This window comes from Typopeltis vanoorti, chromosome 6 (assembly GCF_054136105.1).
Source record: "Typopeltis vanoorti isolate ZY-2024b chromosome 6, IOZ_Tvanoo_1.0, whole genome shotgun sequence".
Taxonomy (NCBI): Eukaryota; Metazoa; Arthropoda; class Arachnida; order Uropygi; family Thelyphonidae; genus Typopeltis; species Typopeltis vanoorti.
In genome coordinates this window covers 38,461,546-38,477,091 of record NC_143554.1, presented here as the reverse complement: position 1 = coordinate 38,477,091, position 15,546 = coordinate 38,461,546, and the positions used below count along the sequence as shown (strand labels likewise).

General features: G+C 37.5%; 1 protein-coding gene across 1 annotated transcript in view; it reads right to left on the bottom strand.

The window, feature by feature from the left end:
• LOC150105390 (neprilysin-1-like) overlaps positions 1-1,131 on the bottom strand; it is a 236,076-nt gene extending 234,945 nt beyond the window's left edge. Inside the window, exon 1 of the mRNA XM_090393948.1 lies at positions 1,013-1,131. Coding sequence (XP_090250074.1) covers positions 1,013-1,131 — 119 coding nt within the window. The remainder of the gene's footprint in view (positions 1-1,012) is intronic.
• Positions 1,132-15,546: the final 14,415 nt, after the last annotated feature.

Genomic DNA, 15,546 nt, shown 5'->3' with positions numbered 1-15,546 from the left:
TGAATAAATAAATAAATAAATCCCTAAGCCTTAGAAAAAGTTCTTCTAGTAGAATCAACCGATAAGACCTTTCTTCACTGATCTAGAACCATTGAAATTACCAAGATTATACGCATGCTTTCATACCTGTTATTAATTTTTTTCTTATAATAATAGTCGTTATGGGATGGATTCAGTTTTAGAATGAATATCTATTATAATATTATATTTATTATAATTATCAATATTATAATTAGCGAAGAAAGATTTGTTGTTGTTGTTGTTGTTAGGAGTCTCAGTAGGTATCAACGATGTCCTTTAGTTGGAAAGACATGAGTTCGAATCCGGTGTACCTAGAATCTGTATGAGGGATTTTCAGCTGAAGGTGAGTTAGATGGTATCACATGGAAGTGGCTCCTGGAAACTTGAGTTTTTCAACCCGCAAACAGAAAAACATGTGCACTAGAACACACACACAATTTACAGACAAAAATATCCAATAATTATTATTCGAGATCAGTTTTATGATTCTAATGTTTTTTCTTATATTGAAATGAATATGAATATAATAGTGAAGGATTATGCTTCTACTGAATAGTATTAGTCAGTCATAAAATCACAGTTTGTGATTATTATTATTATTAATCAGTTTGGTGACATTGAACCTACCAACGTTTTCTGGCAATATGATGCTATGAATAACATGACAGATAACTTGCGTTTAGTAAGTGACCTGGAGATTCCCGTAGTATGAAATTAGTATGAAATTAAAAAAAAAAAAATTAATAAAAAATTTCGTGCAATATGAACTTGCATTCCCAAACTCGAGTTAACCCAGTCCAATGGATTTTAAGAACTCTAAAATTTATTTACGTGTTCAAAAGTGTGTAGTTGTTATTAAGAGAGTTCAGTTTTGAAACATTCATGTACTTTAGAAGTTGAAATGCATGACAGATGAGTTTCTTGCATGAACACCGTAGTACAACTGGCGCAAAGCAAATCACTGAAATGTGGACACGAACAGTGCACTTACCTATAATGTCTCGAGAGATCGTCTGGGACGAACTTGTGATCATCTACCTTGTTGCTCAAAACTCCGTGGTTGTCAGCGGAGTCGGACAGTTGGGCCTGCGCTGATTGGCCGCGAATCATTGTTACGTGGGTGGAAGATAGTCCCCACTTAAAACACGACGTCTCTCTGGAGCACGCGGGAAAGATGCAGCATCGATCTCAAAGAAACGTGAAACCTCCAGCCGCACAGTGAAGGCCACGATGCCCTCACTGGCGTCGCCGTGAAACAGTACTGGCGACCAGTTGTTGGTGTATCCTCTCGAGCAGCAGAAACTCCGCACCGTCGGCGTTGCCGAATGTACTCAACGGGTTAGAGCAGGAGTAGCAGGATGGCGAAAAGCAGCTCGTGATCTGAGACACCGGACGACGTTCGTCATCTGACAGGGAGAAGTCGCCGAGACAGAAATTCCAGACCGCAGCATCGCCAACGTGTGCAAAGAAACTGGCGTGCTGTCGCATGACATCTCTACATGACGGCAGAGTGACCTGCGTCGGCTCATCTGTGGTCGTCCACTTGATGACGGTGGCCAAGGTCAGCCGCACTGGTGGTGGCGCCTTGATCGTACACACTTTTACGTGCTCTCTTTCCCCCCCGTCCTCCCTCCCGCAGGCTTTCCGTATGTGCGCGCACTCACACACTCACACAAACGCACAACGTGCGCGATACATGTTCGCACTCACACATAGACATACACGTCGGGTTTTTGGCTGTCCGAACTTTGTAGCGAACACGTTGTCATCGGTTCGGATGATACGACTAGCGACGGTTGCTAGTAAGTTTCAGGACTTACTAGCAACCGTTGCTAGTAAGTCCTGAAAGCTCGAAAGAAAGCTCGGTTTCCATGGAAACGAAAAATCACTTAGCTTCCACTTTCAGAGATGACGGGAGAACTCTCTTTGTCTCTTTTTAATACCGAGAGTTGCTCTTTGCTGAATCCGAAATGTAAATGGAATGACGGAGTGACACTCGGGAAGTCTCTGTCTCAAGGAATTATCAGATCCTTGCACGTCATAACTCTGAAGGGATCTGGGTGACGCATTAGTGATAACTTCGCTGTTCGTCATCTCTCTCTCTCTCTCTCTCTCTCTCTCTCTCTCTCTCTCTCTCTCTCTCTCTCTCTCTCTCTCTCTCCCACCCCCTCTCTCCCTCCCCTTCACTCTCCCCAACCTCTCTCTCTCTCTCTCTCTCTCTCTCTCTTATCTTCTTCGCCTATTATTGATTGATCTGGCTGTTTACTTGTTTTGCATCACAACACTACCAACCTTCAGGTCACGTGGAAGATGTTAACGGAGTGTTCCTGACATTCCCGATATCGCCTGTGCCTTTCTGCAAACTTTCGCAATTCCGATAAGGAAGTTGTAGCTTCACGAATCGCTGACTTCGATAGCGAGTGAAGATCACCTTTCGGAACTCTTTGGATGTGCATGATGTGAAGCGTTTGTAGCGCGCAGCTAAAGATGTCCTTTGGGAATTCCTTAATTCCAAGTTTTCCGAATCATTTTCAAGTAGCGCAGGTTATAAACCTGAACATTACGAAACATGTTATTCAGCGTTTTCTCAGAATACTGCAGTTTTGTATGCGCATTTTGCATTTACAAGGTGATAGAGCGCTTGTTGCCATGCGACTCTCTCTTTCTCTTCTGCTAGAAAATGTAGCAACACAATAGTCATTAAATGTTCGTTTTTTACATTTTTTTTTTACCGTTCTCAGTAGTTGTAGATACGAATGAAATTGTAACTGGTATTTATTTATTTTGACAGCAGATTTGGAAACCTGAAAAATTCTAGTATTATGTTTCTGTATATGAAATACATAAAAATTATGTATTTCACGTATTTTATGTAGCCATAAATCATTTTTTTATGAGTACATAAAAATTATGTCAGTCTTTATCAGCTGTCTCAGAAAGGCGTGCAGAATGTTTTACAATAAATCCGATGTTTTTTTTGTTTTTTTTCATTTGTAGTAATGAAAAGAATTCGCTTGCATCATTTCTAGGGGAGTCAACTGATTGTTATTAAAGTAGAGTATATGGGGTTTCTAATTCCGTCCGAAATTAGAACCCGGCTTACATTACTGCTGGTTCAGTAGCCTATTTCTAAAGGTACACAAGAGTAGCAGTCGAAAACGCTGTTTTTTAAGATAGAAGCATAAAATGTTTGATAATGAACACTGTGTTTGACGAAGGATAAAATACTCATAATTCTCAGCAAGTTAGAGAAGTGGTATTGGCGCTAAGAACGGTTGCTTTAAGAGCGCAGCAACTGCAGCGGGTATTTTGAATCTCTGTTCTGGCTCTTGACTTTCTCATCAAGAGGATCCAGTAAGTTCTAAATGATGCATTTGGATTCGAAATCCTAATTTTAAAAAAATGTAATATTAAAAGTTGTTTTAAAAAGTGTGTAGTATTAAGGATGCTCGGTTAGCTGTAGCCATGCTATCACTTCGAAAAAAATTTCGATTTCTTAATACTAGTATCCTTCACTTAGTCTACGTATAAGACACGCGGGTATTTTATTCTTCCTTCCAAGGGATACTTTGGGGATTATGTGAGAGGAAAACTATTTATCCTCAAAACATACTCACACCTCAACCATTCCAATGAGACGAAATTGTAAACATGGAAGAACAGCGAGGAAATGATAAACGACTCTAACTGGCCTAATTATTACTATTTAATGCGTGCTTAATTTGTATGCAGTGCATTCTAGATTTTTGGCATTGTTGTTTATTTTTGGAAAGAGGATTTGCCGACTATTTACACTCTGTTAAAGAACCTAAAATTATCAAGTGTGCACTGTTTTCGTAAATTTTGTGTTCTCTAACCACATTTCGCATTTCCTGGAATAAAAAATTGGATATTTAGAGAGGAGAAAATCCTGTCACCAGTTAACTCACTCTTTCATTGAAAAGACATTGGAAAATTTTCTACCTGCTACAACACTGAACATCTTTCCAACCAAAGGGGGAGGAATGACCGGATCCATGGCAGTTCAATACGTCTTTATTTAATGAATTACTGATAACCTTAGAACAAATCGTACAATTCCAATGATGAAGATTATCCCAATAATCATATTGGAATTGTGTTGCATCTCTTAAAAAAATGAAGATAATCCAAATAATCTTAAAGCCGGGACTTCTGCTTAGTTTAGTTTGAATATTCGCTTTTGAAATTTTCTCGGCAGCAGTAACATCATTTACCCTCCATGAAACTAGCAAAAGCTAGTTACATGGAGGGTAAATGATAGGCTTTCCATAGCTCAGATCGCGACATTATGGGAATTTTTCTTATGTTAGTTGAATGCTTACGCAAATGCTGAGAGCGCTACCGTAATTGCAAGAAACGGAATGTTTGGTGTAATGTAGTGGGCAATATTCCCATCCAATAGCGTTTTGTTATTGAAACATCTCTGGATGCTGAAATTTCTAAATTTTCTGATCATTAAGGCAAGTGCTAGAGCTAAAACGTGTGGCCACAGATATACGATGCTGCTGTTATTTTAACTCTCGAACAAAACTGTATATAAAAGAAATAATAAATAACAAGTAAAATTAGAACCGTTTTTATACATACAACTTAGGAAGGAAACTGATATAGCTAAATCGATTTTAAATATCACACTTGCTTGAGAATATGAGGTCGCATATTCTCCTATAAATTTTATTGAAGAATCACTTTACGTCCAGCGATTTTGCTTCTTTATTAGCTGCTAAAAGCGCAGCTAACTAAAAGTAACTGCTAAAAATACACTTTTTTGCATATATGTTAAAGATCATTTTATGTCATCCCCTTTTCACTATGCTGTGAAACAGCTTTACAGACTTTAATCCAAAATGTGTGAAGTGGATAATTATTTCTTACTTTTAACTTACTATCCCGAAAGAGATAGTAAGTTAAAAGTACTTATTTGTAAGATAGTAAGTTAAAAGTACTAAGAACTTATTTGATATTCTGGTTATGATAATTTATTTCCTTCTTTTTCAGAAGACATCAGTAGATTATTTTTGAACGGCAATACTGGAATCAAATTTAAATCAAAACGCATTCAAATTAGAAACAGATGATTATACTCTCGCAACATCTTTAATTTGCTCCTCATATATTTGCCACTTCCCGCTCTTCCATAATACACTGAGGAAGGAGAGATGAACTTCCTCTGCAAAGTGACTACTGAACTTACGAAAACATCATTAATATGGATTAGAGCGGAGATAACAAAAAGACGATCTTAAACAGACGGTTATCACTGTAAATTCACCATTGTGCAGTGTGCGTTATGTAGTAAAGGAAAGTATGTTGAACCATATCTGACGATCAGTTGTAGTTCAAATAAACATTACACCAACATCACACGCCAATAACAAACGACAAAACTTAACTGCTGATAAAATTAGTTTCTCCATAATTTTAGAAACTGCTAAAAAATCGCAAGATCTCGTTTGGGAAATAATATTTTGTATTCTTTCCTAAAAGATCGCTGAAACCTTCAGTGAATTAACGGGGCGTCAGCATTCCACGAAATAATTCGGGTAATTCACCTTGTTGTCAAAAGCAGTAAAAGTTTAGGAGAGCAGTGAAAATTGCCACCTCTTAAGCTGTTTATTACCTACAGAAACCGCAATTATTCTGAAATCCGAAAATTTAACTGATGCTTAAAGAAAGGTTCGAGCATTTGTTAAACAAATATGCAATATTACAAATTCAATATTACAATATTAAATCGGATTACATTATGAAATTGTGAAAGTTTCGTGAAATAGTTGCTTGCAAAACACGAAATTTGTCAGTAAAACTGTTAATATACCGCATTCGCAGGCCATGCAATGTTAGGAAAGTTACAGCATATTAACCCAAGATGTTTTTTAGCAGTTTGCATAATTTTGTTGATGATTATTTGCGCTACTTCGCAGAAAAGTCTAAGGTTTACATTCTGTCAACGAATTTTTATATATTTCTCATAGTAAGGACTTAATTTCGTCAGGGAAGATTCCTTCCCCCAGGGAAAACCCCAGGTTTTCGCTGCAACTAGACTTATCTTTCGGAATGATTTTCAGATTGCATTTTAATAAAATGAAAATTTTATCTTAGCTAATCCTTATACACAATGGAATGCGCATCCAGTCAGAACTGGATGCGCATTCCATTGTGTATCTTTAATAATAATAATATTTTTTTATTTTCTCAGATAAATTACATACATTATATGAAGACAATTATGAATAACAAATACTTTCTCGTACATAAAGTTTTCTTTTTTTAAATAATAATAATAACAATAACTGTTTACAACGTATATTATTATAAGTATACATAATGATGATTATTACAGATTTTTTCTTTGCAATTTTACACTTTATATATACAATATCAATGGATATAATCACTCTGTATTGCATACTTTTGTTACAGTTATTACATACATTACATACATTTGATTACATATGATACATTATTTACATTTATTTACATATGATACTTACATTACATACATTTGTTTACATATGATACTTACATTACATACATTTGTTTACATATGATACATCTTGGATAAGAACTAATTTCTCTGCTTTCATCCTCGAAGCATATATGTAAGCTTATCTGAGGATGACACCAGTTAGTTATTATTTATTGGTTTTTTTATTTGCTGTGTTGGAAAGCTATGAAATCTATGATTGAGAAATTCGCACGCACACACACACACACACACACACACACACACACACACACACACACACACACACACACACACACACACACACACACACACACACACACACACACACATAATATCTTGGATTGTATTGATGCGTCACTGAACTGGAAGCCTGAACGAATATATTGTGTTTCATTAAGTTTGTATGGTATTTTGGATGCGTGTTTCTTGTTCGTAGTATGTCCTTAGAGCTCTTTTCAGGCTATTGTAGTTTGTAAGGTTTGTGTGTTCAAAAGGAAATTTTTTTATCATGTCTGGAATGTAGAAGTTTCGCGTTGCCTTTTCGTGGTGATTATAATATATTTATATGTGATATAATTAGTTGTCTGAGGTTTTGTTATATGGTATATATTTCTGAACATCGAAATAATGTTTTAGCAAAGTTGCATAGTGACATAAATGTTTTGCTGTCAGTATTTTATGTTCTGACATTGCAATGTATATAAGGTCGTTATTTTCTCTTTGTTCCCAAAAGATCAGTTTTATCATTTTGTACTGTAGCGACATTAATCTATTTAATTTGTAGGGTGCACAGAAAGCGTATATTGTTATAGCGTATTTTAGTAAATTTTGGCATAATGCTTTGTATATTAGTGTTTTTAGGCGTATGGGAACTGTCTTTTAACCTGTAGAGTTTGCCAGTTATAGTTCGGAGTTTGTTGTATAGATGGTTTATGTGGCTATTCCAGTTCATATCTGCATCGAAGTAAATTCCAAGGTATCTTATTGTTTCAACCTGAGTGATTGTAGTCGTTTTGATGTTCTGTGTGTTTTTTTATGTTGGAAAGTGGATGTTGGATGGTTATATATTTGTTATCAACTGGCCGAGTCAGTGGATTTCTGAATATCATTAATTTTGTCTTTTCTGAGTTTAGGTGTATGGAGTTTTTCGTGAGCCAGTCTATGATCAGATTTATGTCATGTTGCATATTTGTTTGGGCTATGCTTGCGTTATTATGGATGGATATTATTTCTGTATCGTCTGCGTATTGGAATATCTTACCTTTGAGTGGTTGCTGATTAATATCGTGCGTGTAAATGTTGAATACAGTTGGAGGGGGGGGGGGGAGTACAGCTCCCTGTGGCACTCCACAGGCTACTGGTAGCTCTCTACTTCGGTTTGACCCGATACGTGCGATATGCTTTCTATTTTGAAGGTAGTTTGTAAAACCTGTGCAGAGGCCCGTCTGTTCCAACATGTCTCAGCTTTTCTAATAAGCTCTGATGTGTGAGTGTATCGAATGCTTTAGTTAGATCAATAAAGACTACCATGGCAATTTTGTTTTTGTCTAAGGCAGTATTAATTACTTCTGTAAAGTCTTCCAAGAGAGAGAGAGAGATGTTGTTCCCTTATTTTTCTGAAAACCATATTGTGTTTTGGGGATAATACGAAAGGTCTCTGTGTATGCTGTGAGCTTCTCAGTATGATCCGCTCCATAATTTGATTGATAATTGGTAATGTTGATATGGGTCTGTAATTGCTGATTAAATTTCTTTTTCCATGTTTGTATATGGGTGTGTGACTATGGCCGTCTTTAGCATACTTGGTATCTGTCCTGTTTTAAATATTTTCTTTATCAATTTTAGTAGGATAGGACTTAAACTAGTTGCATGTTGCTTTATATCTTTAGGTCTTATACCATCAATTCCTGGGCTTTTGTTTGGTTTGATGTGATGTATTGCAGAGAGAGAGAAGTTCTGCTTCTTTTATGGTTGGGAACCGTAATGTCTATTTTGATTGTGGTCCAAGTGGAGGGTCTCGTTTTGTAATTGGGGGAATATTTCTGTGCAGTTTTTTGATGGAGTCTGCAATGTATTGGGTAAAGTCATTTGCTAGTTGTTGGATAGGTTTTGCGTCTTTCATGAAGCTGTGTTTTATGGTTTCGGAGGCGGTGGTGTTGGGAACACAATCTAGCATTTCATTGATCAGATGCCAGGTTTGTTTCATGTTGTTTTGTGCAGAGATTAGTTTGTCTCTGTAGTAGCTTCTTTTTGCATTTCTGATTTGTGTTGTAAGGCGATTTCTTGTTATCTTATATTCAGTGTTTAAAGCTGTGTTATTTGGATATCGCTTTAATTCTTTCCATAAAGCGTCCTTTCTGTGTATTTCTAGGATTAAGTTTTGTGTTATCCAAGGATTTTGTGTTGTTTTTGAACGAATTCTGACTTTCTTTGTAGCTTTCTTATATATTTCCTCCAGTGTGAGTTTAATATTGTTGTATACGATATCTGCTGAATCTGATGCCAGGTGTTCCCAGTCTGGTTTTCTTATTTCGTGGTTGACTATTTTTTCGTCTATTAGTGTTTTCTGTCGCTTTTTTTCTGTGGGACATTTGCATGGATATTGTCATAGTATGCAGGTTTAGAGCGGTGAAGTAATGGTCTGCTACTTTGCACTTTATGACTGATGCAGCGTAACTGTTTGACAGTGCTCGGAAGATTATAGGATTTAGACATATATAGATCTAGATGATGATGATGATGATAATAATAATAATAATAAATTCCGTGCGGTTAGCCTAGTCGCTTCGCAACCATATGCCTGGGGAAGGAGTGTCCTAGGTTCGATTCTCGTAGGTGACGTGAGGAGCTGAAGGATCTTCCTCAGCCATAGACAAGTTAGCCGGTCTTGGGCGTGGACAGTAGGGTTTTCTCCCCAGTTTATCGTGGGGGTTTCATCCCGCAAAGCAGGCAAACCGGCCTTGAGTACTCAACACTACAGGACATAGGATACAACGGGGTGCAGGGCTGACCACCTTATCCTGTGAACGGTTTGAGGTCCGATGATTAATAAACCCTCGACACCGCAAGGTAAAAGAGAGTAAAAGGAAGAAGAGATGAGATAATAATAATAATAATAATAATAATAATCTGCCGTAATTACAAGAATTAAGTTCTAATAAGACTTCCCACTTTGGATTTTCTAACTATAATTTTAGGAATAGGTGGTTAGTCTTATTCCTAAATAAATAGTCTTGTAGGTAAAATGTGTGTATTCTGCTAGCCAGGATGAAAAATCCGAGTTGCTGGAGTGAAACCGTTCAACATCCGTACGAGACCGGCCAACTCATTTCTAAACAGCCTTGATATAGGTTGCTCGATTCTTGCACGGGATTCGGACCCAAGACTTTCTGACCAAAGGGCTTCTTCGAAACCTAAGCTGTGGGAGGTTCCCAACTTTAGTGAGCGTTTGAGTTTTAATGCCAGTTAGCTAACAGTTCTTTGTGTGTGTGTGTGTGTGTGTGTGTGTGTGTGTGTGTGTGTGTGTGTGTGTGTGTGTGTGTGTGTGTGTGTATTTAGCATACATTGAATTGGTCCATATTTGTGTTTTAAATAACTCTTAGCCATATTTTGTATGAATCATATTTTAGAGTTCAAATTTTGTAAATACAGTTGTAATCATCTGTATCATAACAGATGTTTATATGGGTGTGTGTGGGTGGCAGGGATGAATTCTCCATGCCTGCTATGCTTGCTTGCTGCGCAAGCTCATTAATTGAGAAAGAAGTAATATTTATTTGTTAATAAATGCATGCGTTTATAAGCATTCCATTTAGGCTTTTATTTTTGTACACAGAAGACGACTTAGGCTTGCGCGGCAATAATTGAGCTTTGCGTTGTGTATCGAAGGCCGATGCTTGCTCGTCTAGTAAAAGCTAAGTTGGCTTTCTCCGTTGTAGGAGCTTCAAGGTCCTCGCAGCAGCACTGTGATTACATGCGCGTGCACACAGCCATTTCACGTCGTCTCACTCTGTTGCTTAAACACAGGCTATACGCAGTCAACGAAGCTCTAGCCAGTGAGCTTCAGCCAGCCTTTACAAGTGTGCGTGTTGCTTGGGAAAATTAAGTTACAACCAACTTTTTATGACGATGTTATTCACCAGTTCATAAAGAAGAACCGTAGGGTAGAATTTGTATTCAAGTAGCTAAATTGAAAAAGATAGAATATCATTTGTAAAATAAATGTTGTATTTGTATGATTAAATGTACATAAATTTCTAAATATATAGTTTTAAATGGTCAGTAATTCTTTATTCCGCTATTCAGACTTCACTCACACCTCTCACTCCCTGAATGATAACAAGAGCAAGCGTGAATTTCAAGACCAGCATTCGTCCCTGATATTATTTGCCTTCAGGATGAGTGGACGAAAATAGTTGATTGACGAAAACAATAACGATAGTCGGAGCCCACAAGTTCTGTCATTCGGTCCGAGAGATTTCAGCCACATTGCACGTGCCCCGGTCTTCTGTCAGCGAGGTCATCGTGAAGTGAAAACGTGATGGAACTACTAAATCCCCCCCCCCCCCCCGAACTGATAGGCCCAAGAAACTAACAAATCAGGATCGGCGAACTCTCAAGCGTGTTGTCACAGTAAATCGTTAGTCGCCCTTAGCAACTTTCGCAAACGACTTCCGCATGAGCCCTTGATTATACCTTCCAATGCCGGCGTCGTCTGGAATGATGTAAAAAACACCTTCATTGGATTATGGATGGTGGAGAGATGAATTTCATCACCAGGTAGTGTGAAATTTGGAGGCAGTAGCATAATTAACTGAGGTTTTTTTGTTTGGACTGGGCCCACTGATTTCTGTGTTCGGATCTTTAAACGTTGATGCCTATCATAACATTATGAACAATTCCGTTCTTCTCACACTGTGACAACAGTTTGGAATAGGCCCTTTCCTATATCAACAAGATAACGCACCTGCTCACAAAGCAAGGGCCCTATTATTATTAAACCCTATTAAACATCTTTGGGATGAGTTGGGACAAAGCTTGCGTACCAGACCTACTCGCCCAACTAACCCTCGTTAGTGTTTCACCATACTACAGGAGGAATGGAAATGCATTCCAGCAGCAGTTTACCAGAACTTACTGTCACAGCCATTACCCCGAAGGTTAATGACTGTAACAGAAGCGAAAGGAGGTCCGACCTCGTATTGAGAGTAACGCTGTAGCGACGGGAAATACAAATAGTTGCTGTCCGAACCCTTTTGGTGACATATTTAAAAATTTTTTTCATAGTCCTGAAAGCCTGCTCTAGAGACGAAACATGAAATGTTTTCACACCATTTCAGTCCTCCAATAAACAGGTGGTGGTCTCACACCGGATGATGAAATTCATCTCTCACCTAAAGACAATCGCAAACATCTATGACACGGTGGATCCGACCCCGCAGCCTGTTGGTTGGGGAGCTGGTACGCTAAACACCCGGTCATCCAAACCACCATTTAAAAGAGGTCAGGTATTTTCCGTTAGAAGAAAGCGTGGACTACTTCGGGTTCCTTCATAACTTCAGTTCACCATTTAAAATTACCCGTTAGAGCTGCGTTTTATCTTACCAGTAATTAAATAATATTGGGTTATCACGAAAAACTTAATGCCGACTGTCGCAGTTCTCTCGAATGCCCCAAAATATGATCAACTTCCATAAGGATTCATCTCATTCTCTTGAGATTTCCTGCTTGTTCTTTAGTGACAATGATGTACGCTTCTGAAAATAAAATATTACTTCCAGTATTTCACACCACTGTTAGATGTACAATCCTCGGGTTCTTAAGAATGGTAGACTTATTATTATTATTATGATTATTATTATTATTATCGTTGTCGTCGTCATTAGAGTCCTCCGGCTGTCAAGAACTCATCAAGAGAGAAGCCGCATATCTCATACATTCTCTTAAAAGCATTCACATTAGATGCGCTCACCACTTCTATAGGTAAGCCGCTCCATTTACTCACTCACTGCTGCGTGAAAGAAAAATCTCGCTCTCATCTCTTTCATAACCGCACACAAACTCAGCTTCCATGGATGCCACTTGCCTTCTCCTTCACCTTCCATATAACGAAAGATTTCATCGGCGATGTCTTTTAATACCCAATCAGTAGTTTAAAAAAAAGGACGTCATTTTGCCACTTGTGAAGTGGCAAAATGACTTCCTTTTTTTAAAGGCCTTGTTCGTTTCAACATCACAGTGATCCTCTGAGTTGTAATTGTAATTTTTGCTATGTAATCTTTAAACTGCCTATTCATCATTAGTCCTTAGCTTTATCGATTTCTTAAGGCACAATCCACCAATATAATATTCAAGTGGAAGTCTCATCACGCCAAAGTACGTTACATTTCAATTACCCATTACCCCGAAGGGTAATGGGTAACGACACTAAATTGATAGCCATTATTCATTTGCCCACATCAGTAGCGCACTCAGGATTTAATCTTGGGGAGGGGGGGGAAGAGTTGAGTAGACGATTTGAGAATGCACACGACCTATGACTGAGCATCTGCAATGATCGCTAATTCATAGTAGTAGAGAAATAAAAGACACGACACAACATAAATAATAAAAATTTTAAAAAAATTTAATTAGAAAAGATTTTTGGAAATTTTTCTAGTGGTTTTTTCCCTTTTTCTTTGCGGGGACAGGGTCCCTTGGCCACCTCTGGGTGCGCCACTGGCCCACATTTCCAGCCTATTCAAATCACCCTGTCAGTGTTACATCAGTAGTCTCTAATTATCTTGCATATCTCTGCATCATCAGCAAACAACTGAAGATCTCCTGTCAAATATCATTAATTGGAAATTAGTTAATTAGTTAAACTAAATTAATTAGTTCTTGGACAATGGTCCAAGGACTAATCCTTGGAAGTGTACATCATTGGTCGTCTCAAAATCTGAAAGATTCATACCCCCCCCCCCTCCACACACACATATACCACTTTCTGATACCTGTCCATTAGCCACTCGCTACGCAAGTTTAGAGTCCAATCCTAAATCCTTCAAAACGGCCTTTTATGTGGTATTCTATCGAATACATTAGCGAAGTATGCTGGACTTTGCTACGGCATTTGATAGAATGCTAAATTAATTACCACACAAATTAATTAGAAAATGCTGTTTTTAATCACCATATCGTTTTTGTGGCAGCGAACAGCGAACTGGAATGCAGATTACCCAGTTGTTGTTTAGATGTTCACTTTGAAAATTTCTTGAACCATGAACGAATATGACAGAAACGCATTCCTAGTAGGAGGAATTCATCAAATTTCGGGGATTATCTCTTTGAGTGAGTAAAAACCAAACCAACCAACCAAACAAACAAAAAACATGGATCCGATTTCTGACCTGTTTGTAAATAAAATTGCAAGAAAAAGAACATTAGAATATTGTGTCAAACATTTATTTTAAAATTAGAAGTTTCAGACTTAATATAATCTTAAAACTTACTATTAGATTAGTAAAAACGAATTCAATTATATTAAGAAAGGAACATCAATAAAGGCCGTGTGATTATTGTTTAAAATGTCTGCTTTCTACTTAGACTGTGCTGTAAGGCTCGAAGTACATTATTTTGAACTTGGTCATTAAACTCGCGCTTAACATGGCTTAAAAACTTTAAAAAAACCTTATCCGCTAGGGAAACTGTTTTCAGCAGAAGCGCTCTTTGCCGTTACAAAAACTGTAAATGAAGCGGATGTCAGTGTACTCTTACTCTGAAAAGTTACTAGTTTTCTCATCTGTAAGCATACACTTAAGAATGGAGGACCGAATAGCACACTTGCACACCAGCAAATGTTGTCACTTTCATTCTTTTATCAGTTCTGTGAATAAAATAACAATGCCTTCATTTTGAGTCTATCATGCTCCATTGACTCAAAAGGTCACGTGATGTCCATTATACCCAGACCAAATTGCTATCCTGATAATTTGCACAAATAAACACTTACGAACGGGAGAGAGAGGTATAGAAACTTTAACTGCCAGAGATTCTCATGTCTCGTTCACATCTGTGACATCATTTCTCACCACATATTATACAGCGTGTTCCACGTTTATCATTCCTACTATTTCGGTGGAAACACGAATTTCCCGAACAATAGCGAGAATTGCAGTCGAAATAATCAAGCATTGCCTATTTGGTATCACTGATCGATGCAAGCTCAAGAAATAAACAAAAGGCTCAAGTTGCAAGCGTAAAATATGATACTTTATTTCTCTTGGTGCGTTGGGTGAAGGGGGGGGGGGGAAATCACTTCAAAGTGATTGTTTTTGTGACTAAGCTAAAATTTCGTGATAAAATCAGAATTTAGGAATTTGTTCTGAGGAATGTTTTCAATAAAGAAAATGTATTGCCCTGTTGTATTCAATTTTAATATATGTATTTTTGATGTATACAGGTATCCCTTGCTTAACGCGGTTTTGCTTAATGCAGGATTTGATTAACGCGGCGAAATTAATTGCGGCAATCCCTTGATATACGCGGCAAGAGTTTTGATTAACGCGCCTTTAACCCTGCGGAGCTCGCAGCTGATCTGACAGATACATGCAAAATGTTTAATATAAATATTCTTACACAGTTCAGTGTATAGCCTGGAGGTCATCAGTAGCTGTGCATTCAGGTGTTACGAGTGATATTCCGCACTGGTTTTTGCTATCAGTTTGTTTAACACATTTTATGTAAAGGTTTGTGATATTTGACAGTAAATTGTATCTGAGAGATACCGCGACCTCCGATGTCAATATAGTATATTTAGTTTTTTTTTTTTTTATTCTTTGTTCAATAATTTCTAGATTGTAACTGAAAATAAATAAACCATATTTATTTATGTTTATTTATTGAAAATAAACCATACTGAAATAGAGAGCCAAAGGCTCATTTATAATACATATCCTCTATATGTGCTTCATATTATGAAAAATACTAAGGAAAGAGATCTGGAGCTTACTCCACCTTTAGTACGAGTTGCCCATAAGGTTGCTTACGCTTGGATC